General features: G+C 47.0%; 2 protein-coding genes across 2 annotated transcripts in view; both read left to right on the top strand.

The window, feature by feature from the left end:
* LOC125940100 (venom metalloproteinase antarease-like TpachMP_A) overlaps positions 1-25,027 on the top strand; it is a 212,640-nt gene that overhangs the window by 73,031 nt on the left and 114,582 nt on the right. The window lies entirely within an intron of this gene.
* Positions 1-25,027, top strand: part of LOC125939842 (venom metalloproteinase antarease-like TpachMP_A) — a 121,162-nt gene that overhangs the window by 72,159 nt on the left and 23,976 nt on the right. The window contains exons 7-8 of the mRNA XM_049655321.1: positions 7,616-7,724; positions 10,995-11,168. Coding sequence (XP_049511278.1) covers positions 7,616-7,724; positions 10,995-11,168 — 283 coding nt within the window. The remainder of the gene's footprint in view (positions 1-7,615; positions 7,725-10,994; positions 11,169-25,027) is intronic.

Here is a 25,027-nt window from a genome sequence, read left to right as displayed (position 1 = left end):
CACCGTAAAAAAAAAGAAAAAACGCCGCATATCCACGCGGTGACTGATGATGAGTGGGCGAAGCTCCGGAGGGAATCATCGGTAAACCTTGAATGTTCCGTGTAATTCGCCCAGTCTCGCCGCAATAAATTGAACGATTGACTTCCACCAATGACACGCGCCATATGTGACGTCATTCCTATTTTATAACAGCGCCCTTCATTATAATTGCACCGTCTCCCGCTTAAGGGGACGCTAGCACAAACGCGTTACAAACGTGCAGTTCTCTCTAGTAAGGGGGAGAGGCCACAGCGTCTTACGTAGCCGTTTACACATGCCGGAACGTGCACCGCGTTTGCCGACGCCATCACATGACTGCTGAGAGAGTATAACCCCCGTATTCATAAACGCTCCTCGACTTGAACCTGACTTGCCACCGCCTTCAGCGCGTTTCGAACGCGCTGCCCAAGGCGGTGGCAAGTCAAGTTCAAGTCGAGGAGCGTTTATGAAGACGGGGGTAAGGCGGAGAGGCCACAGCGTCTTACACCAGCTTCGTACATGGGCCGTAACGCGCTAGCACAAACGCGTTAGAACGCGCAGTCTTTCGTTATTGTTGGGTATTTATTGTCATCGTGGTGCTTGTGTCCATGTGCGCTTCGTGGCGTACTGGCTAGCGCCGCGCGTTCGGAAGCGAGGGGTCCCTGGTTCGATTCCGCGCTACGGACACAACTTTCAGAATTTTTTTTTAGGGGCGAAGCTCCTTAGGGTGGGGTCTGTCCCTCCTCTGTAGTAGTAGTCGTCGTAGTAGGTAGCCACGTCTACTTTATGAGAAAAAAAAATTCCGAGAGTTGTGGCCGTAGCGGAATCGAACCAGGGACCCCTCGCTTCTGAACGCGTGGCGCTAACCACTACGCCACGAAGCGCACATGGACAGACGCACCTAGATGGCAATAAATACCCAACATTAACGAAAGACTGCGCGTTTCTGACCCGTTTGTGCTAGCGCGTTACGGCCCGTGCAAGAAGCTGGTGTAAGACGCTGTGGCCTCTTCGCCTTACCCCCCCCCCCCCGTATTCATAAACGCTCCTCGACTTGAACTTCACTTGCCACCGCCTTCGGCAGCGCGTTCGAAACGCGTTGAAGGCGGTGGCAAGTCAAGTTCAAGTCGAGGAGCGTTATGAATACGGGGGTTATACTCTCTCAGCAGTCATGTGATGGCGTCGGCAATCGCGGTGCACGTTCCGGCATGTGTAAACGGCTGCGTAAGACGCTGTGGCCTCTCCCCCTTACTAGAGAGTACTGCACGTTTCTAACGCGTTTGTGCTAGCGTCCCCTTAAGCGGCAGATGGTGCAATTATAATGAAGGGCGCTGTTATAAAATAGGAATGACGTCACCTATGGCGCGTGTCATTGGTGGAAGTCAATCGTTCGATTTAGTGCGGCGAGACTGGGCGAATTACACGGAAGATTCACGGTTTACCGATGATTCCCTCCGGAGCTTCGCCCACTCATCATCATTCACCCCGTGGATATGCGGTTTTTTTTCATAAAAGTAGACGTGGCTACCTACTACGACGACGACGACTCCTACTACTACTACTACTACTACATACTACAGAGGAGGGACAGACCCACACCCTAAGGAGCTTCGCCCCTAAAAATCATTCTATGAAGCGAGGAAAAAGTTGGGGCACTTACCTCAACTTAGCTATGCCACGGCGGTGCAGCAGGCGGCAGCGCCACAACGGCCTCCGGCTCCAGAACGGCCCACAATGCGTATAGTCGTGGCGGAGCCACCAGCCCCCTCGGTGGGTGCAGCCACCGCTGCTCCGCCACCCAAGAAGGGCCCGTCAACGTCTGGGTTGGTGGCCCCAAAGTTATCGTCTCCCGAGGCGAAGCCTTTAAGACGAACGCACCGCTCGCAAAAGCGGATGTCCAGCGCCTCGCAATAGGCGATGGACGTGACTCCTAGTCAAACGGTGCCACCAGCACCCAAGGAGCGTCGAGAATCTCTCGACCGCTCCAAAAACGGGAAACCCCATGGGGCCCGAAAAGGGCTCTGTAAGTTAACTCTCGCATATTAGGCGCACAGCAGAAACCTCCTCTGCAATATGGCCACACAAATATTGCAGTGTAATGTTAGAGGACTTCTACACAATCTAGATGATGTGAAAGAATTTATCCATAAACTAAGTCCTAAAGTGCTGTGTGTTGAAGAAACACACCTAATATCCACACAGACACATTTTCTTAGATACCATGCCATTTTTCGGAAAGAGTGCGATGATGCTCTTGCATCGTCTGGTGGTGTGGCTATCATTGTATACATAAAGGTTTTGCCTGCCGGGAATTAAAACTTCGTACGTCCCAAGAGGCGGTTTCTGTTCGAGGGGTGTTGTTTGACAGATTAGTAACTATCAGCTTTATATACATCCTTCCCAGTTGTCGACTTCGTAAAACTGAATTGCAAAGCTGCACTGATGAACTTCCGGAGCCATACATTGTTGTCGGAGATTTAAACGTGCACAACACTTTGTGGGGAGACTGCCGTTGCGATGGAAGAGGGCGTCTAATAGAAAATTTCCTCTTTACCTCGGATGCATGTTTACTCAATACGAAGGAACCGAAATATTATAGCGTTGCACACAAAACCTACTTTTCAATAGACTTGAGCGTAGTATCCAGCACACTAATGCCATTCCTTGATTGGAATGTTATTAGGAACCCCTACAGAAGTGACCACTTCCCAATAGCCATAAACGTCACAAAACAGCCTGAATGCTCTCCACATATTTCCCGATGGAAGGTTGAATCAGAAAACTGGGTTCTCTTCCAAGATATCACGTATTTAGTTCAGGATGACATTGTTGGTTTAAATATAGACGATGCTGTGGCTTATATACCTGACTAGTTTGATAACAGAGGCTGCCACAAAATTCATCCAACAAACTAACGGGCTAGCCAAAAATGTTGCCTCCCATGTGGAACGAGGAATGTAGAAAGGCGCGGAAAAAACAAAACAAGGCTTGGGGATTCCTTCGCGGCTCTCCAACTGCCGAAAATCGCATCAATTTCCAACAGGCAAAGTCTCAAGGCAGAAGAACACGTAGACGTAGTGAAAGAGAGAGCTCGGAAAAGTACCTTAGCAGAATAAATTCTTACACGGACGAGAGAAAAGTATGGAACCAAGTAAACACATTAAAAGGACGTCAGGCACACTTATTTCCCTTGGTAAACGCACAAGGTGATAGCCAAGAAGACCAAGCTGACTTCCTAAGTGAACATTTTGAATACATCTCTAGTGCGTCGCACTGCACAGAACGCTTCTTGAAGTTCAAAGACCACGCAGAGCGACAGCCTCTCGAACGCATATGTGCGCGAAACGAGGCACACAACCATTTTCTCATGCTGAACTTAAAGAATCTCTCAACGGTTGCAACAACTCCGCACCAGGAGGCGATGTTATCATGAATGAAATGATTAGGCTTGCACCCTGAAACTCTAAAAAAAACACAATTAAGTCTTTTCAATGCCATGTGGGCAGCTGGTTACATTCCATCTTCGAGGAAGCAAAGTGTGACCATCCTTATACTTAAGCAAGGCAAGGACCCATCTTTGACCAGTAGCTATAGGTCAATAGCATTGACAAGCTGTCTTTGCAAGGTATTCGGAAAAATTATAAACCGGCGCTTTCTCTGTCTGTGCTACAAAGCGACAAAATCCTAGACCCCTTGCAATGTGGTTTCACGGAAGGTATGTCCATAATTGACCACCTTGTTCGCATTGAGTCCTATATTAGAGATGTTTTTATACATAAGCAGTTCTATCTCTCAGTGTTCCTTGACCTAGAAAACCTTACGATACGACAAGGCGCTACGGCATTCTCCGAGACCTTCCGGCGATGGGTGTCCGTGGCAACATGTTAAACACAATCAAAAGGTACCTATCTAATCACACATCCCGCGTAAAAGTGGGTATCGCTTTGTCTATGCCCTTCACCTAGGCCCTTCACCGGTGTGCCGCAGGGGGATGTACTTAGCTGCACACTGTTCATTGTAAAAATGTATTCCCTGCATACAGTAATCCCACGCACAATGTCTTATTCTGTTTATGTCGACCACTGATCTCTTCATTAGGGGGCTGGATAGCGCATCGAGTGCCATCAACTGAAGTCACCGGAAGTAAACTCCTTTGTCCCGGAAGTCAGCAATTTGATACTTTCTAGCAACACTTCGCCTGCATGGCAGCTTGGCATCTTTTTTTTCCCCCTAAGATACCTACTCATTGTGGCGTAAACTACCCAAGAACGCGGGAGATGTCTTTTGGATAGACGTAAAAAATTGTTCGTTGCCGTGCGGACAGCGTCGCTAACATGAGCGGTGTGCGCTGGGAACACTGGCAATTGAGAAAACGCGTTATGAAAGAAAAACATGTCGCATAGGGGTTCAGATTATCATAATAGCCCTTACCAGGCATAAAGTGACAACAACACCCCCTAAAACGTGGTAAACTACGAGAAAAAATTGATACGGCCGCAATATTATCCGACCAAGAGCACTAGTAAGTGAAGCATGCGCCCTACTTCCGAGGCAAGCCGCTGCACGATGCCGCATTTCCGAGGGATTCACCTGCATCCGGCTCGGAGAGTGGCGAAGCGGCATCCAGCAAAACATAGTGCAGGTAAGTCACGTCGACGATGTGCAGATATGCTTCAAGTCATGCAATATTGCCATCTGCGAACGACAAGTGCAGCTTGGAATAAACAGACTGTCCAAATGGGCAGAGGGAAATGGTTGAAATGGCAGATGAAAGTGGATGGAAAAGGTGAGTAAACGCCCCGAAGAGCACTTGCGTACTCTTTACAAACAGAAAAGGTGTAACGCCTGTCCCAAGTATTAAAATCAAAGGATATGAGCTCTCTGTGAGCAGCGAGCAGAAGTTTTTATGAATAATTTTAGGCTCTAAACTGACGTTTATTCCTCGTCTTAAGCGTCTGAGGACAAAATGCTTGAAGACAATGAACCTTTTAAAACTTCGCTCGCGAACACGGGGAAGTAATCGGAAGTGTCAACTTAACCTGTATAACAGTCTTGTACGCTCACGGCTTGATTACGGATCAGTAATTTATAATTCTTCAACGCCAAATGAATTAAAAATATTAGACCCTGTTCACCATCCGGGTATCCGTCTCGCGACCGGTGTTTTCAGGACAAGTCTGATCCAGAGCCTCTATGTTGAGTCGAATCAATGGTCACTTCTTCTCCGGCGATCATATAGCAGTTTCACATATTATCTGAGAATACACGCGAAAATCGAACAACCTTCTTATTCAACAATAAACAATGTGACCACTGCCATACTCTTCAATAACCGGCCTGCAGCGAGAAAGCCGTTCTCTTTGTCTGTAAGAAACTTTAGTGAGGAAATGGGTGTTCCAGTTGAACAATGCCCTATGGCTCCAGCGGAACTGTTACCGCCGTGGCAGTGCCAGCACATAGAGTGTGACACATCGTTCGTAGAGGTCATGAAACACGCGCCAGAGGCACACAATAAAATGCATTTCCGAGAACTTCAGTCCAAGTACTCGTGCGCAGTGTTTTACATAGACGCTTCTTAGTCTCATGCCGGGGTGTCATATGTAGCTGTCGGCCCATCCTTCTCGGAATGCGGTGTACTGCACCCGGAGACAAGTATATTTGCGGCTGAGGCCTACGCACTATTGTCGGCTGTGAAGCAAATAATGAAATCAAAACTTCGAAAAGCAATAGGCATGCCGTAAAGGGGGACTCCGGATATTTAGACCACTTGGGGTTCTTTAACGTGCACCTAAATCTAAGTACACGGGTCTTTTCGCATTTCGCCCCAATCGAAATGCGGCCGTCGTGGCCGGGATTCGATCCCGCGACCTCGTGCTCAGCAGCCCAAAACCATAGTCACTGAGCAACCACGGCGGGTGTCGAAAACACGGTGAACTGATGCCCCATTCTGTCGTCCCAGAATAGGACACACATATGGTACTCACAATTTTCTATTGAATTGTAATGATCCTCAAACGTGTGGTAGATGTGGCGAGATGCTCACCATCATCCACGTCCTCCTGGAGTGTCGGGAAGCGGAGATAGAGAGAGGAAGAAAAATTTTCCTCTCGCATACCGCTATTCCATTCCTCTCCATCCCGCTGTGTTTCTTGGCAAAGAACTGCTTCTTAATGCCAAAGCAGTCCTCCCGTTTTTGAACGATGTTGTCCTACATGTTATAAGCCCAATAAATACTTAGTGCATCCTCTTCCAGAGAATGCCACTGTGATAGTATTTCAGTATAGCATATGCCTCCATGCCCTTGAACTTCAAGGGCTCTGTTAAGGCTGTAGTGCTTTTTGAAAATTTTCACCTCTGACCTATTTTAGTATATCATCATTCTTTCACAATGCACCTATCGTGCTCACTGCACACTTCATTAGTCGTTGCCATAATCTTATTACCTATAGATTTTACGCACTTTACAGCGACTATTTTTCGGCCCCTCTACAGCCATGCCACATCTGTTTTATCCACACCTTTTAAGTCACTATTCATATACCACTTACAAGCAATTATCATCGCCTTCGCGCTCTTTGGTCACATCTAGCCCTTGCGCCAATAAATTCCAACAATCACCATCAATTGAGCAGCTATCTTATATGGCAGGTCAGATTTTAAATGTTTTAGCACCTGTTGAAAGAACATGATTTTTACCAAAGACGTACCAGGTGAGAATACCGTTACCTTCCTCGATTTAGAACTAATGTTTTCACCTGATGGACACGTGTGTTGGAAGTATGATCCCAGGTCCAAAAAAGCACTGTTGCCTTTCGGGTCTGCCCACTCGAAATTGGTTAAGCGGGGCATTGCGAATCTGTCTCATGAACGCAATGAACAAAGGTTGCAATCACGTTGTGCACCAAGGCGTTGCGGGGCAGGTGGATCAGCATAAAGCTTCCGGTTTCCCATTGTCTGTACTGTTCACTGTTGGTGAAACATTGGAAAGAAAAATGAAGAAACCTCGTGTGGAATTCCGATCGCCATTAGACAAGACCAGAAACATTAAGGTGATCCCCTACTTCCATAAGATGTCCCACGGGCTTAAAAAAGCCTCCAAAGAATTTGGTGGTAACATGGTGTTTTGAGCCTCCCGCAAGCTTTCCGGCCTTAATCTGAACGAGATTAGGCCTGCAAGAACAAGCCCCTAACAAAGTTCACTAATTGTGCGGGGGGTGGGGGGAGGGGTATTATTCAACCCCCACGTCTTCTGCAATCCCCATACTTAAGTGCTGGTATATAGGTGTAGGTTATATGTCATCGTGCATTGCGTCAATACGACATTCAAAGATGCTTTCGATGGCGCTGCATCGTCGGTACTGGAACGTGGCTCGCGTGCCTGTGCTAGAAAATGATAACCCGCGCTGAACGACGCAGTTCGGTAAAACATTGGCTGGTAAAAGAGCAACACAATCACTACATTCATTATAGCTTTTTTGTAAATGCACTTCGATCAAAGGAGTGCTTATACCTTTTGTTTTGTTTCCGTGTTCCTTCGTTGCGCAAATGGTGATACTAATCTTACGAATTGTTGTTAGATCAAAATTTCTTCTTCTAGGTCTAGCATTTACTGGTTGCGCCTGCAGCGACCTTGGTGGTGCCGTTGTATATGTCGATTCAGACCCAACAAGCAGCGCAGCAACTCTTACCCACGAAATACTTCATCTGTAAGTGCACCGCATCCTCATCAATAACTATAATGTACATTGAGAATGAAATTGTTAGTGTCGTTGATCATTTATGAGGAAATAATATAGGGTGGGATAGTTTCAGCATGAATCATAGCAATCCCTTGCGTGGCAACGTGAAAGAAACAAATTTTATTGTTCGGAACATATAATTCTTAGACGTTCTAATATGAGCGTACCTATCATGAGCTGCAAGTGCAATTAACCATCCTGTAATGCATGCACTCTTCTTTCGTAATTTTGATTTCAGGGTTAGATTTTTAGCTCGATAACTCTGATTTTAAATGCAGCGGCCGCATAATTTCGAGTTTAAAAGCTGACGTGCCTTCATGAGGTGTTTGCTCAGTCGGTATATTTATTCACTATTTACCGCACCTCTGTACTTCTTCCATGTATCTGTAAGAACGCATAACGGAATTGTTGGTTTTACGGTAAAAGTGAGAAACAAACACCCAATATTTCCGAAAAGTAGAATGAGTAAATTGTGCGCCGAGAGAACTTGGTCGTTCTCTGTTTAGTCTAAATGGGCATTATTTATTGTGTTATTACCAGCGTAATAAAGTGTCAGGACTAAAAAAGTTACGCTGAAAGCATAGTGCTGCTGTCCATTTCCAACTATATTGCAGCAGCCGTGGTTGCTCAGTGGCTGTAGTGTTGGGCTGCTGAGCACGAGGTCGCGGGATCGAATCCCGGCCACAGCGGCCCCATTCTGATGAGGGAGAAATGCGAAAACACCCGTGCACTTAGATTTAGGTGCACGTTTAAAAACCCCAAGTGGTACAAATTTTCGTAGTCCCCACTACGGCGTGCCTCATAATCAGATCATGGTTTTAGTACGTCAAACCCTATAATTTTTTTTAACTATATTGCCTTTTGAACTGCTTTGTGTATGCTTATTCTTACGTTTATGCAATATACGCTTACTTTTTGTGAGATAGAGGGAGAAGTCATAGGGGTAAAGCAGGTGTGTTAACTTCTTGAGAACTTAATTAACAATGCGGCCCAGTGCCGCCACAGCATAGCACATAAGGAAACATGCTTACATTGGACCACATATTGTATGGCGTCACAAAACATACTATGTGACTGCAAGCATGCAATGGTGAGCTTCATGGCCAAGTGCTTCGGCTGCCATATTAATTTGGTCACGCGTGCTGGTTGGTGCTTCCACCGTGGAAGCAGCTTTAATATTTTACTGCGCTTTGTTATAAGGCAGAATGCGGGCTGTCTCTGATATATCACGCGCGAGCGCACTAGCAACGCCCATCATATAGGCAAAAAGCTCATGCTCATATTTGAAGTCGAAGAAAAACTCCGAAATTCTTTACCGACCAATAATTCAAAAAGACCTCGTGTTGCCCTCGCGAAAAAGTCGAGTTTTCACCATACTACCTTTTACAGAGAACAGTTGTATGATATTACATTTCTTAACAGTGGCATCGGAATGTAACAGAAAATTTTAAATCACATTTTCGTGGTGGAGATTAACTTCAAAAGTTAACAAGGCAATAGAACTAAACCTCTATCTCTTATCTTATGGATTCAATACTGCCTCGAAATCGTGTGTCTATGAGGACATAGATTCACATGGTGGTGCAGTGTATATATGCAAGTTACGAGGGCATCAGCGGAGCTACGGCATTCAAATGTTATCACTTAACTACGCTCATTGGAATAAAAAAAATTGTTCTACTAACAGTATAACACCGCTTCCTTTGAGCGGCGTTAGCAACCACATGCGTCCGATATGAAGTTCGCAAAGGACCAGCAATGGCCATCTGCTTTCTGCTGAAGCTACTGGATTCCACAAGGACTAAATAAAATCCTAAAAAAATATTGTAGTCAGTTTACTGAGCTAGACATTGATAAGACATAAATGCGTCTATCTGTGGGACATACGGAAGGTCACACTAGAACCTATGTGCAACGCTAGCAAGATTGAAACAACGTAGATGATGATTGTGAAGCAGGTCCCCAACCAATAAAGCAATTGCGCGTTCGTTTTCGCGAAAGTAGATGTTTCGCTATAACCTTAGTTTATTTTCAGCAATTTGTAGCATTATGGCATATAGATATAGCGACAAAAATTTGATTACGTCTGTTTAGGGCGCAAGTATACATTTAAAAATCCTTAATTGTTTAGTAAGTGTTATTCTGTTTCTGTCGCTGAAAAGTGCGACAAGCAGATGGCAAGCGACCTACCTGCCGGAAACTAGACACTCTTTTAAAGCGAAGCTTTATATGTCAAGGCAAAATCGTATATGGCTAAGCGAAATCGGCTGTGTACAGAAAACTGCCATCATCAGCATTGGCCCGAGCATTGCCGTCTTCTGCATCTGGCTCGTTGGCGCCCCTCGGTTTGCGCTCGAACTCGAGCTCGGCACGCACTCGGGCCACTGCGCCCGCGTTCGTCATTGTCTTCTTCCACAGTTGGCAGCGTTGCCGCTCATCAATCTAGCGTAGAATTTCTCCTCTCTTCTGTCGTCGTAATGGGGAGGCCGCGTTTACAGGGGTAATAGTCATTGCTTTAGGGGGTATGAGCCATATGTTGTCTTACCTTAACGGACAGATTTAATTTTGAATCAATTTAATTGTGAAGAATGGCAAGCAGCAATGGCGGGCAAATGCTGCTAACCACGCCGCCGAGCAAACTCAACACATCGAACGCCAGCGACAACGGCGGACAGCGGGCATACCGTCAGTGACGTCGTTCTCTCCGTCGCAGTGTGTAACCTCATAATTGAGAAATACTTCAATGCACCCTCGGGGTTTACCCAGTGACTAACACCGGGGCTGCACGTTTCAGCTTCGCTGGCTAACCATCTTCACGGCGTGGAAGGACCAACGAAAAGCGTAGTGTGGCGACGATCACTCCGAGATGGCCCCAGAGTAGCGCGCGTTGTCTGGGACGTCAACCGGTGGCGGCTGCTGTGAATCGCATCCACGCGTCACCCACGCGCTGGCTCGCGCGATGTCCAGATTAGCCAGGCGGTCGCGCCACACTTCGCTCCGTTTGCAACGTGCCGCATGAGTCAAAATGGCCGCGCCAACCAATATATCCGGACAAGAAAACACGTATAGAGCTGCGCTCAAATTTTGCATTAGAGAGAATCCTAATTATCTGTGAATTTTTGAAAAGGCACAAATGTTAGGTACATTTTGGGTTGCGAATTGCGAACATTAGGCAAATGACAATGGCTGTCAAATTATTTAAAATAATTTTTGAAGCTTCAATTTCACGTTTTTCAGTGTAGGGGCAGTACATGATGCGAAAGCCGCACCCGTTCACCTGAAAGATAGCCCTGGGGCCCTAAAATGTCCGAATGATCCAAAATATATTATGGCAGAACATTTTCAGCCAGACCCAGACTCCTTCCTCCCATTGTCTACTTGCACCCGCGATCAAGTTAAGGCTTTTATAAGGTAAGTTGTTTTAGTTTTCTTGATAAACTACATATGTGCTGAAATAAACACAATGCAAGTGAAGAAAAATGCGAGGCTTTGTGAAAACAAGGAAATACTGCGTTTGAAGCCCATACTGTTACCCGCGCGTGTTACAACATACACTTTCAACATCTTATGAAAAGGAAACAAAGTATACTTCAGATTTGATGTTGTGAATATGTTTACACCTATACACTTAAATTTTGCTCAAGTGTACTGCCCGATAATATAGAGGCAGGGTATGTAAACTAATTGGTAAAAGCACGCATACCAAACCCTGACAAACGTTTCGAATGTCGACGTTATGGTTACGGTTGGCAAAGATACCGAGGTCAGCAACCCTGTGCAAAGTGTGGTGACCATGATGACCCCCTTATGGCGAGCATGCAGTCCACACCTGATTTACTTCAATGGAAAAAGAAAGAAAAAAATATCACTGTAACGTGTAGGCCTGGCGGGCACATTTGTTCACGTCAAGGAAATGACCGCAAAGCAGTAACTTCCGGCAGAAGCCCAAATTTAATTTAAACAACAAGTCGGAAACAAAAGCACATTATGTGGATTAACACACTCTGGGAATCAATATAAGGGAAGCTTTTGGTTCTGTTTTCGTTAATTCACGATAACTGGCAGTAACGTTGATGGTGAATTTTTAGGTTTTCCCGCTCTTAGTTCAATACGAGTTTGGTTAGTTCATCCTAAACGTTACATTGTGTAAAACGCTAGTGTTTATCAACGTAGTACAGAGAACACAACGCGAAACTTGTTTGCTTGAGGTGTTATTGCGTGTCATTCTTGATAGCCTGCGAGAAGGTTACTACTCTGCCTCGCACGGCGCATGGCACGTGGCATAAGTGTTAAATTCTAAATAAATTATGGGACTTGCGGAGCGAACTCACAATGTGGCTGTGAATGACGTGCACTTAAGTCAACGTACACTAGCGTTTATACTATGTCGTCCCTGCTGAAATGCGGCTTCGGCCTTCGCGATTGAACCCGTAATCAAGAGAAACGTCATAACCTCAAAACTAGCGCGGCAGGTACTGAAGTGTTGACTTGATGGGCGGCCGCTTTTGTAGTGTCGTCTAGACACTGTGGTGCTGTAATGTGGCTCTGCGATGCACTTCCTGCGTCAGTTCTGAGCTTTGCGATGCACTTCCTGCGTCAGTTCTGAGCTTCATAAATTTGCACGGTTTATATTTTTCACAAATTGTATAATCAAATTGCCCCACACCATGAATTTAAATTCATGCAGTTACTGATAAACTGCTTCCGCGTCTAGTATAACCGTTTCCTGGCTTCCTTACGTCACCTATCCCGACATATAGCTCCCCCCATAACTGCAAACAGCAACATAAGAGTGGAAGAGCTGTTGTTCACCCATCCATTCTACCCACGTCTATTCTACCAGCTCGTCTCTCTACCTCGTCTCTACCATTCTATCTACCTCTTCTCTGAACTGCTGTGCGCTAGAACAATGATAAGCACTTCAACTTATCTATTGCTTTTAAGCGGGGCTCACGGTTAACAGCAGCAGTGGAGATGGTATTGTGCTGAAACCAAGGGAGCTCCACAGGCGCGTAGCCAGGGGGGGGGGGGCTGATGGGGCTTCAGCCCCCCCCCCCGAAATTTTTTCGTGCCGGCATGCACCGCCGACCAAAACTACCACCGACGCTGGGAATAATAATAATAATAATAATAATAATAATAATAATAATAATAATAATAATAATAATAATAATAATAATTATTATTATTATTATTATTATTATTATTAATATTATTATTATTATTATTATTATTATTATTATTATTATTATTATTATTATTTATTTTCCACGAAAAGAATTACATGGTGGGGTTCTGGATAAAAAGTTGCACGCTGGCAACTTGACCAGCCCAAAAACCCATCAAAGGCAACAGAGGGCGTCGGGCGCTCACATGTGAGTAAACAGATGGGAAGGTGTGAATTTACAAAAACAGGAAGAAAAATAGGGAAAAAAAACATAACATAGCACTATATTCAGTGCAGCATAAACTAAAGCAAATAAAGGGGGGAAAAGTCATAGAGTATTGCATATGAACAAACTCATTAAACAACAAGGATTACTTTGACTGAAAGTAGTTGTGCAGGCTGCATAAGGACAGAAGGTCTATTTCTCGTAAGGCGAGGTTATTGAGTAAAGTCGGAAGTGTATGTCGAAGCATTTGTTGACCATAATTCGTTCTTGAGTGCAGAATGTTCCATTGTTCAGGTGTCCTAGTGTCATAGGCTGCGACATGTTCGTGTAGGCGAGCTATGTTCAATCATTCTGCATTCTGTCTACAATGTCTTTTTCACGCTCGAAAGACAGTTTGGCACGAGCATTCCGAACTCGGACTGGATTCTTGGCACCTGGGGTGGATTTCAGGGCACCTGGGGTCACGTAACGCAAGGAGCCCCATCCGAGCACAAACTTTCAAGGGCTTTTCGATAGCGAGCGGGCGCGTTGCGGCATGTCGCAGTGGCCGCGGAATCTATGGAGTGCATGGATTGCAATTCCGAAACTGTATGGGTGTAACGTTCTCATAAACTTTTGACGCGAAAGGTGCACTGACATTTCCAAAGGCGTGCTTTAAAAGATTTTCAATTCTAGAACTTTATGGGGTTAATGCTGTTATAAACTTGGACCAACATGCGTGCACTGGAGCCCTCGTACCCAAGCCGTTCCATAAATGGAAGCACGCGCTCGCAATCTTCCACTCGCACGAAAATACTATATATTACCGTGACTGTGAGCTAGCAGCTGATAATTTTCTCCAAACATTTTCAGGACGCGTGCCCAATGTGATCGATCAGCTGGACCAGGGCAGGCAAAGTAAAATTTGAGAAAACAGGAGAAAGGAAATGGCCTATTATTGAGGAAATTCTTTTTGCGGGCTACAAGGTCTGGCTCTCGTTGGCCACAGGGACAGTGGTCCTATGGATTTAAGCATAGGCCCCGCTGAAAATACAGGTATTTTCAGAGCGCTTCTTCGCATGCGAGCTGATTGTGGAGATACATATCTGAAGAACCATTTGGAAAGTTGCCCCAGTAATGCCTCGTATTTAAGCCCAGATGCACAAAACCAAATTATAGAAATTTGGGGCGAAATTATCAAAGAAAGCCTAGTTGCAAAAGCAGGCTGCTTCTCCATACGTCCTGACGAAACGACGGACATCACTGGAATCGAACAGCCTACTGTTTGTGCAATGTACCTAAACAAGGATGCCAACGACATCGAGGGAGTGTTTTTAGGTTTTAGCACCGAAATAGATGCCCCCTCCCTTTGCGATTGCAGGTTCTATGTAAATGTGTACAAACTGTTCCCGATTCTAGTCACCCTTCCAGTGACCACTGCCAGCGCAGAGAGAATATTTTTTAACAAGAGTTTACTAAAAAACTACTTGCGCTCTACGATGTCTGTGGAACGCATGGTTAGACTGGTGCTTCTATGCACCCACAGAGACGTCGGCATCAACGTGACCGAAGTCATTGACCGCTACGCTCAACTTCCCCACCGAGAGAAGTTTGTCCTTTAGATAGCGAAGCAGCAAAAATCAATGCAAATAAAAAGCTCTGTTCCTTCACGTCCATAATCTCGTAATTATGAAAACGTAGGACTGTTCGTTAGCTTTTAAAACCGCAGAAATTTTAGCCGTTTATTCTACCAGTTAGCATCATGATCAAAATTATCATGCGAATACGAAAATTACGAGGACATCAATAACCAATGTTGACCGACCTTGCTCATTGAAAGCCCGGCCCACGCGGCGTTTGCCAAAAACACACTCGGATATTGGGTAGTAACTTGCCGCATCATCTGTGGCTTTCGTTTGTCCTTTTCTTTCCTTTTTAGCTACCTGCTTTTACTTCTTTTTTGAAACGAAGCAAAACCATCCTTTTATTTTGGGTGCAGAATAATTGTTGCCGCTGTGCAGGCAGTTAAATTACACATTTTCTTACTGATTTCTGCATTATTCCTCTATTATTCTACCTGTATGGTGCTGTCGCGACCGCTGCATGGCCCCAGTACATATCACGATTTCTGCGATCATAGTTTTGTTCTTGCCTAGATCATCTGTCTTTCTGTGCGCCAAGTTTACTATCTCTGACTCCGCAACGTGTTTATTTGTCTTGTTTGACGCATAATATACAGTGACGTTTGCTTAAATACGTAAATTTATTGGAGACTTAGACGTATATTTAAATATCTTGTTGCGAGGTGTTGTGTATACAAGCAGTGAACTTTGTTTCCAGCGACTCTTTTTTCCCCTTTAGCGAGTTGTATCTTCGCATTTGTATATTCCATTCTATCTTCGCATTTCTAATGTATATTTTGCAGAGCTCCTACTTTTATGTGACTTTCACAGATACGAAGATGAGAGGATTGCTCTTCGGACGGCTTTGGGGCACTTAGACGACAGGCCTTTTACGGAGGAAAAGATCTTGGGCGCGTGGCCTCGTGCGTCTGCTGTGTGCAGGGCTACAAAGGCGCTGCTGTGTTTTTTGAAGTGCGCAAGCCTGTATGACCGCTTGTGACGAAACTCAGCGATGAACGCTTAACTGTAAATGTGCAACGTGTGAACTTCTCTCTTGCTTCTCTTTCAATCCCTTCTCCCCCTTCCCCCGTGCAGGGTAGCCTACCGGGCTCAGCATGGTTAACCTCCCTGCCTTTCCCTTATGACTTCTCTCTCTCTCTCTCTCCTACTTTTCATTTCTACTCACTGTTGCGAGCATAATCTCGGCGTAATTACAATATACGACCGGTAACAGCTGCTCCTGCGCAATCTATTGCAACGAGGAACAGCGTCATTGAGGTTTTTTGCTGGCCGTTGCATATGTTCAAAAATGTAAACAAGGTTCTTGAATGACGAAGATTCATCAAAATATTTGTCCTCAACTTATTCATTTCATGGCCTTTACGTTCTTCATATCAGCTGTATACACTGCTTTGCTGGTTTCGAACTGATATAGTTCTAATGTCCGTGTGATGTTTTCTTATCTTATTAAATAGACAAAAAAAACGCGGCCGCATTGATATCAGTTATTTCTGCCAGAATTTTGAGGGCATCCGAATATATCCTTTTATGAAAAAATACATATTTTACTTGACAGTGCGTAGCGTTCAATAATTCGTTTGCAGCATCTAATATACAATGGCATTGGCAATGCAGTTATTATTCATGTATTTGATCCCTCGACAACTTCTATAAGGAGGAGGCCGCGCTTTAACCTGAGCCCCCCCCGAACAAAATTTCTGGCTACGCCACTGGAGCTCCAGGTAGAACTGTGGCGATGGGAGGGAAAGGCCAGATGAGTTTCTCCAGTCACCTTCCTGTCTACCAAACTACTGCCATGCATATGCCCGCTCAGAACGACCCCAAGGTGGTGTGCCGGACAACAGCAGCAGCAGTGGAATAGTCGAAGGAAGAGTCAAAGAAAGCATCGCTTTCAATGGCTTCCTTATTGAGAAAGATGAACTCTACAAACACTTATTTGTTTTATGTAACCAGTTTTCTCTGCCTACCTTCTCCCCTCTCCCCTTGAATACACGGTCTATAAAAAAGTAATGCCTTAGAGCTAAGCACTTCAGCAATCAGTTATGTTGGCTTCATTATTCCACGAATCGCGGTAATCGTCATAGGTACTGTTGGTAGCATTACTAATTCGAGGGTTGGATATACCCGTCGTAGAGGTCGAAGAGGTCGCTGAGTAAATTCGGTGATCTCGCAAATCAACAAACGTGATGCTCTGCACCAGATGCCACACGCAAGAATAGATTTGCTCAAAGGTCAGAAACGACATTGGCTTTTGGCCTGCAGTGGCGCCACCGCAGCATGTGTGAAACGCACTGGCCTGTCAAACGCTTTGGAGTAAATCTGGCCCAGCGCTGGTTCTGGAGCAGGACAACGGCGCCTCATCAATTATGGCCCTCAGACGGGAATGTGGTGTGCACCAAACCTCGTTCTTGGATGTGTCAGCCTATTTGCCCGTCTGCCAATATGGCAATTCACGCACGCTGATCTTTACAGTGCGCACTGGTTGAACTTCATTTTTTTGCTACCTGCGTTATCTGCTGTATTTCCTCCAATAGGTATCTCATCTTTTTTACCTCAATTCTTTTTTGGAAATTTTATTTGTCACCCCTTACTATCCCTATGAGTCTAAAAAAATATGTCATAAGCTTTCTCACAATGACTGCCTGCGTTGTAGCAATTAGCATTCAAGCACTGAAGCGATGCACTGCATTGTTGCGCGCAGTTTGATTCAGACCCCCTACCCGCCTTGGTTGCTCAGTGGCTATGGTGTTGGGCTGCTGAGCACACGGTCACGGGATCAAATCTCGGCCACGACGGCCGCATTTCAAAGGGGGCTAAATGCGAAAACACCCGTGTACTTAGATTTAGGCGCACGTTAAAGAACCCCAAGTGGTCTAAATATCCGGAGTCCCCCTTTACGGCATACCTCATAATCTGATCGTGGTTTTGGCAGGTAATAAAACCCCATGGGTCAATTTTTTAATTCAGACCCTGTAACGGCTCTTTTGAAATTTCCATTGTTTCTGCAATATGGAAGGTACACTGTCTCCGAGATTAGCCTACATTGCTTTGGCACTCGCTTGCCTGAGTTGGCCATACCGTGACGGAATGATGACGGCTGTATGGCGACGACAATGTCATAACGATGGGAGAAAGAAGAACGAATGACATCGACGCAACCACGAATGCCGTAAGACGACGATGGGAGGACGCCAATGGAATGACAATTCTAAAATGGTGACGATGGTGTACCGACGATAGCGCGACGACCACACCATAAGGGCAATTGGATGTCGAGGAGTGCATGGCAACGATGGGATGATGACGACGGCTTAATCGTGACGGCATGAGGAGCGTCGAAATATGAGATTGCAGTAAGGACGATAAAACGACAACGGCATTGCAACGACTGCAGGACAGCCAATTAACGCCGACCACTGTATGACGACACAGAATTCCGGTAGGATGTGGGGAGTTTGCAAACTATGGCTTGTGCAGTGGGTGCACATAAGAAAAACGCCGGTGAGCGAAAATAGGGCGCCTCCATACCAGCACTGCTGTTCAGGGTGTAGACACGTTTTTAACCAGTCTGTGGCGCCTTTCGCAATAGCCGGCACCCTTTTGGTTTTCTCGAGCAAGGTAGTGTTGCGACTCGGGTAGCGTTTAGGCCGGTGATCGTTCAGCCAAAGGGATGAGTACGTCCGGGAGTAAGAGCGATATAAAAAAGGGTTTATTCTACATACTTACAGTGGCTCCAAATATGGAAGCCCACTCCATGGGATAGCACTTTGAAAGTCTCAGCTCACTACATGTCTGAGCACATTTCAGAACACGTCAGGATACACCACTGCACTCAAGGGGCGCGATCTTGTACGCGTTCCAAAATGGAACGGAGGCGTTCCGTTCCATCGAGCCGCACACGATTGATTAATTTGAACGTCGCGATTCAAATTGACCAATCGTGTGCGGCTCGATGGAACGGAACGCCTCCGTTCCATTTTGGAACGCGTACAAGATCGCGCCCAAGGTGCCTCCTTATAAAACATTCGTCTTCCCTAGTTGACCCGACTAGGGAATCAGATGGCCTTGATGCGGCCAATCAGTGGGGTTGGATTGTTCGCTGAACTCCGCCTCTAATGTTGCACCTTCGAAGCAAGGACGAGGTAATCCGGAAACAGGGGGTTGGCATTCCTTCCACGAAAGTCGGTGACTTAGTTTTCTTGCCCTCAGTGGTCATCTTGCCAGGGTCGGGAGAATGGCCTTCACGCTAATCCCTGCTTCTAACGAAGGGTGGCGGCTGTGGTCGGTCGCTTCTAAGTGAGCTTCTTTGTCCGAAGGTCACTGCCGCTGTCGGGCCACGTCGCCAGGTAGGCGGCCGCTGATGAAGGGGGTGGAATCGGGTGAAGCACCCAAAGAATGCGCACTGTCGATTTGGGGCGCTTGTTTGCCCGTCTCGTCAGGTGTCGGGGACTGTCGCCGTCTGGGCGACGACGCTGAAAGGGCCTGCCTCGATGGAAAATAATCAAAGAATGCGCCCGGCCGATTCGGGACGCAACAGACTCCTCCCCCGCCGGAAGATCCAACCTGAGGGTGACCAGCTGTCAGGTTGGCCGAAGCGTCGGTGGTCTGTCGAGAGCTCGGGGTTTCTTCTTGAAATGATGGCCAATGACACCTCGAGCATGAGGTCCCAGCATTAACCTCTTTGTGGCCTTCTCCCTGGGAATACACAAGCACACACACGAACCACAGGGCACAGGAAATCACCTTGCTCGCACCAAGAGCCGTCGGGTCTAGCGAACAAATCAACGCACCTGCCCTTATCTAATAATAGCACCAAAGCAGCCATCAAATCACTAAACCTTCTCTGAAGCCCGCAATTTTGAAATTAGATCAGGATTGTGCAACCTTCTCGCAATATCCGATACGGAAGAGTCATTCCCAGTGACCAAGCGCCACATGGTGTGCAAGCGCCCGAAATTCAGTTGTATCCAGAAGGCCTTGTTTCTCCCAATAATTTGGACGCAAAATTTGGTGCCGCCAAAGCGAGCTCTCATGAACCTCTGAGTTCACCAAAACGAGATCGTCTTGCCGCAGAGAGCACAGGTAGAATACTCGAAAATGCTCTCAACAAATGATAAATTAAGTACCATACGCAGCACAAACGCAGTGAACAGTCTTGCATCCACTAGTATCGCACGTACTAGTGCCACTGAGAGGAACATTTGCATCATGGATGTACTGTCAGAGTCGCTTTAACTTTGCGGACAAACTCACATGTAATACGTGCGAATCACGTGCTAACAATTTCGTTCTCTTGTCCATATGGGACACACACTAAAGAAACAACAAAAGAATCTTGCGTAAATTACACGCTAACAGTACAAGGCTCGCGAACATGTCTCAAAAAGTGAAGGGATAATCAAGCGCACCACTAAAGGCTTCAAACAAATAGCCTGGACCTGACACTGCAAGCGTATCTCACATACAAAAAAAAATAAGACTGACTATCTACTTAAAAAAAGAAGGCACGTCGAAAAAACAAAGTTTCAAACATACATCAGTGAGCTTCTAAAACAAACAACTTAAACAAAGCTCGAAACTTGCACATCGAAATGATCTCTAGTCTCGGAGATCTCAAAACATTTAACCAAACACAAGAAAGAAACAAACAAAACTATGTTGCCGCAAAACCTGCGTCGTTTTTCATTCCGAGCAGGCTATGGTGGCGCCATATATTTAAGCCGTACTCGAGGCGGGCGCGGCCTGAGGGCTCTTTGTGCTAACGAGAGAACACAAAGGACACATAGGTCATTCTCCACGCTGGTGACCGCTGAAACTTTACAAACAGGCAACATGCCTTCTGAACATAGGACTGCGATTTTACTGCAGCGTATGGCCCATTCGCGTCGGCTTACCGACTCGCTATCCTGTGTGACGCCTAGCATGCCTCGAAAAGAACACAAAGAGGGGGAACATAATTGCCCCCTCCACCCCACCTTCGCTTTTGTCCACTTTCGCGCCGAATGGCCCTTTCTTTTCTTCCTCCTTCGGCGGTTCGTACGCGATTTGCTCGAAAACATTTCAAGGAACACACGCGCCGTTCGAACTCTTTGACTGCACTCCCGACTGGGTTTAGCGCCTTTGTTCGGCCGCGTTGCCTTGTCTGCCGCATTCCCGACTTTCCGACGCCATTTCATCCTAGCAAAATTACTAGTGCTCATTTTCAAGCCTTCCGCTTTAATCTCGTGCTGCCCGGCACTTATTTCATCGGTCACTATTTCCATCTCAACCGCACAGTCTGAATTATTTGCGGGTAAATCATTCCTCTCAATGCTATCTCGACTGGCGGAGAGCTTCAAACACTCAGGAACAATGCAGCCATTTTCATTTGCGCAAAGTAGCTCGTATACATGGGAGCTGTCCACAACTGCACTGCCCTGCCTACATTGTGCTTTAGCGCACTTTCCTGACCTATTGGACTCTGCACTGGTGCTATTGTCTGAGGACTCGGGGCCAGTTCGGTCTTCTGCAAGAGCTACCTTCGCAACGTACTCCCTGGATAACTGTGCCAAATCATCCACAGCTGGCCTAGCTGCTTCTCTAGGATTCCATTGGCACAGTATCTCGTCGCGCTCATACGGTCACCATTAACGGTCTCCTCAACAGCTACGCCACGGTCAACGGATCTGGCATCACCTGTGAACGTACATTTAGGCTCACTAAGGTCAACCACTCTTTCTACCGTCGCTAGAACCGTGCGTGCTAATCTTTCGCACCTTCCGTGCGCTACTTCTACGGGTGCCTGACATTTCTGCTGCTTCACTTCAAAACCCTTTTCCTATCTTTCAATGTCTTGATTGAGAGATTTTATCTCTTCGTATTGTTGCCTAATCCAGTCCTGTCTTTTCAATTCCTGCTCATTCTCAATTGCTTCCTGTTCCTGCTCTTTTAGAATTGAGTTGCCGAAGTATTCAAAGTATTCCTGATCCCAGTAGCTTTCTAAAATTGTTCTAATTTCGGCTTCTGACCTGTCCTCGTCTACCTCTACATCGAGCTCTTCACACAACTGCAACAAGCGAGCTCTCATTAAATCCATGAGGTCCATGGTCACTACTTTAGGCTTTGGCTCAGCTATTCCATAATACTTGTTGCAAAACCCGCAAAAATTGCAATGCAAGTAAGAAAACTACCAGTGGTTCAATTATGTTTTACCAAGAGAATTTGAAGCCTGGAATATATAGCAAAACCAAACGGCTATGCACAGAAGTAGCACCAAGTCCCCAAGTACTGCTCCACCGCATCGAATCAATTCCAAGAAGACGTAAACCCTGGGCCGCTTGTAATTGATACGAATTACGGTAGTTCTTCACTTCCCGATTACTCTCACACAAGTATTAGGTCTGGCTTTAGTAGATGGTTCAGATCTATGCTGAAAGCTGCTTTCTGCTGAGATGCGCAACAACCACAGTATCAAAATGGGCAGTTGTACACGCTCCATCGGTTTCTAGAAAGTCTAGGCTAAATGATTCGATGACTCAAGCGAAAAGCCAGGCACTCACCCTGTACCGTGCAGTCATGATGCGCTGCGTTCACCCAGCCGCTCGCGAACCAGTTGCCAATTGGCGTTGGCTGCAGGTTCCATCTTGCCGCTGTCATCCAGTCGCTCGTGAATCAGTTGTTGGTGACTGGCGTTGGCTGCAGGGTCCATCTCACCACGGCGATTCAGTTGATCGCAAACCGGATGCCGGCGACTGGCGCTGGCTGAAGGGTCGATCTCACCGTGGCCATCCAGTTGCTCGCGGCTGGGGGTTAGAATTCATCCCACCGCGTCCATCCAGTTGGTCGCTAACGAGATGCCGGCGACTTGCGTTGGCTGAAGGGTAGATTTCATCACGGCCGTCCAGTTGCTCGCGGCTCGGGGTTAGGATTCATCTCACCGCTGCCATCCAGTTTGTTGGGACTCGGGTAGGGTTTAGGCCGGTGGTCCTTCAGCCAGAGCGTACGTACGGGAGTAAGAGCGACATAAAAAAGGGTTTATTCAACATATTTACAGTGGCTCCAAATATGGAAACCCACTCCATGGGAGAGCACTTTGAAAGTCTCAGCTCACTACATGTCTGAGCTCATTTCAGAACACGTCAGGACACACCACTGCACGCAAGGTGTCTCCTTATAAAATATTCGTGTTCGCTAGTTGACCCGACTAGGGAATCAGATTAGCTCGATGCGGCCAATCAGTGGGGTCGTATTGTTCACTGAACTCCGCATCTAATGTTTCACCTTCCAAGCAAGGACGAGGCAATCCGGAAACAGGGGGTTGACACTCCTTCCACGAAAGTCGGTGACTTAGTTTTCTTGCCCTCCAACGGTCATCTTGCCAGGGTCGGGAGAATGGCCTTCAGGCTAATCCCCGCTCTAACGAAGGGTGGCGGCTGTGGTCGGTCGCTTCTAAGTGAGCTTCTTTGTCCGAACGTCACTGCCGCTGTCGGGCCGCGGCGCCAGGTAGGCAGCCGCTGATGAAGGGGGTGGAATCGGGGGAAGCACCCAAAGAATGCGCACTGTCGAGTTGGGGCGCTTGTTTGCCCGACTCGTCGGTGTCGGGGACTGTCGCCGTCTGGGCGACAATGCTGAAAGGGCCTGCCTCGGTGGGAAATAATCAAAGAATGCGCCCGGCTGATTCGGGCCGCAACAGTAGCGAAATGCTGTTGCTGCTTCCAACATGCTCTTTTTCGGCGTCTTTTACAGCGAAGCTTTTAAGGGCTCACCTTTTGATCGTCGCGTCCAGCAATAGAAAAAAACTCTCATTGGCCGTATGCTGTATGTGCGAGTGAAAGCGAGCGAGGGCGACGGACGCGCGCTTTCAAGGGGAGCGAACGCACGGCGGAGAGCAAACGCGACTTATCTGCGAGTGAAAGCACGCGAGGGCGAGGAACGTGCGCTTTCACGGGGAGCAAACGCACGGCAAAGTGCATACGCGACTTCCCAGAGGAAGGGCAGTGGTGGGCGAGGAGGGCATCGAGGCACACTAGACTGTGCATCGATCGACCTTTCTCTTTTCTTTCTTCTTTACATCCCCGCCCCTTCCCCAAGGCGCTGAGTCGTGCGCCCTAAAGGGCTGCAGAAAATAGCGCCTCTTCCTGTTCACAACCAGAATCTCTCTCTCTGCATGTGCCTGCCCGCTCTCCCACGGCGGCGCATGCGTGCACCCCTGCCGGCCTCTGCCTCGGACTCTCTCTGGGCTCTCGCCCGCCTCTCCCGTAACAGTGTCGACAACGGCGTTTCGCCGTTCGTCACGTAGCCAGCGTTTTAGATGCGAAGCAGCATATGGTCGGGGCTATGTCCCTCCCTCCATCCGCCGTGCGGCGCCCACACCCGCACTGTGCATGCGCATCTTCCTCCCCCTCCTCTTCTTGTATGTAAATGTATAGTATATGTAAGCCAAGCTCCGGCTTCCGGAAGCCGGAAACGGAAGTCGGCTTCGGCTTCCGTTTCCACTTCCGGTTCCACTTCCGCTTCCATTTCTGGTTCCGGAAGCTAGCTTCCGGCTTCCGGAGAACGCTTCCGGCGTTTTGCCCGAATGATCCCCCGGTGCTTCGCCCACTCATCATTCATTTAGTCCTCTCATTCTCCTCCCGCAACGCCGCGATGAGTGCCACGGACAGCGCCAGCGTCAACGCCAGTGTCAGCGCCGTGGACAGCGCCGCGGAGAAGAGGGCTCGAGCAGCTGCCACGACACGGTAGCGGCGACAGGCCGATCTGAAAACTAATGGGAACCTGAGTCGACCCTACGGCTGCTTCGCATATTACTCAGGGTTCCCCTACGGGAAGATGGTGTAATTTTTTTGACGACGGTTGTATGCGGTCACACAAACAACACGCACAACTGTTGTCGACGGCGGTGGTACTTTGCCCGCGTTCACATGGAACGCTCGAGGCGTTGGTGACGTGTTTATAAAGAACGTGCCAACATTTGCCATACACTCTATGGCCGTGTACCGTAGCGACCATAAATCCATGGTCCCTGTGGTCACTAAATAGAGGAGAACCACCGGATCATATATATTTCTCATTCTCTAATAGTTCAAAAAACCAATTACATCATCACATCTTAATAGTCATAATTGGAAATACATAGTTCCCACCATAGTACAGCTTCGCTGACAGTTTTTTCACAAGGTTTTTGTGCGCGTGTGTGCGTGCCTATTTACGTTTGCGCGCGTAAGTGCATACGCGCATGTGAGTTAGTGGCTATGGGAATGTATGTGTGTAGGTGCGG

The sequence above is a fragment of the Dermacentor silvarum genome, chromosome 9 (genome assembly GCF_013339745.2).
Source record: "Dermacentor silvarum isolate Dsil-2018 chromosome 9, BIME_Dsil_1.4, whole genome shotgun sequence".
Taxonomy (NCBI): Eukaryota; Metazoa; Arthropoda; class Arachnida; order Ixodida; family Ixodidae; genus Dermacentor; species Dermacentor silvarum.
The sequence above is the reverse complement of the archived record's forward strand: the minus strand, read 5'-3'. Positions and strand labels throughout refer to the sequence as shown.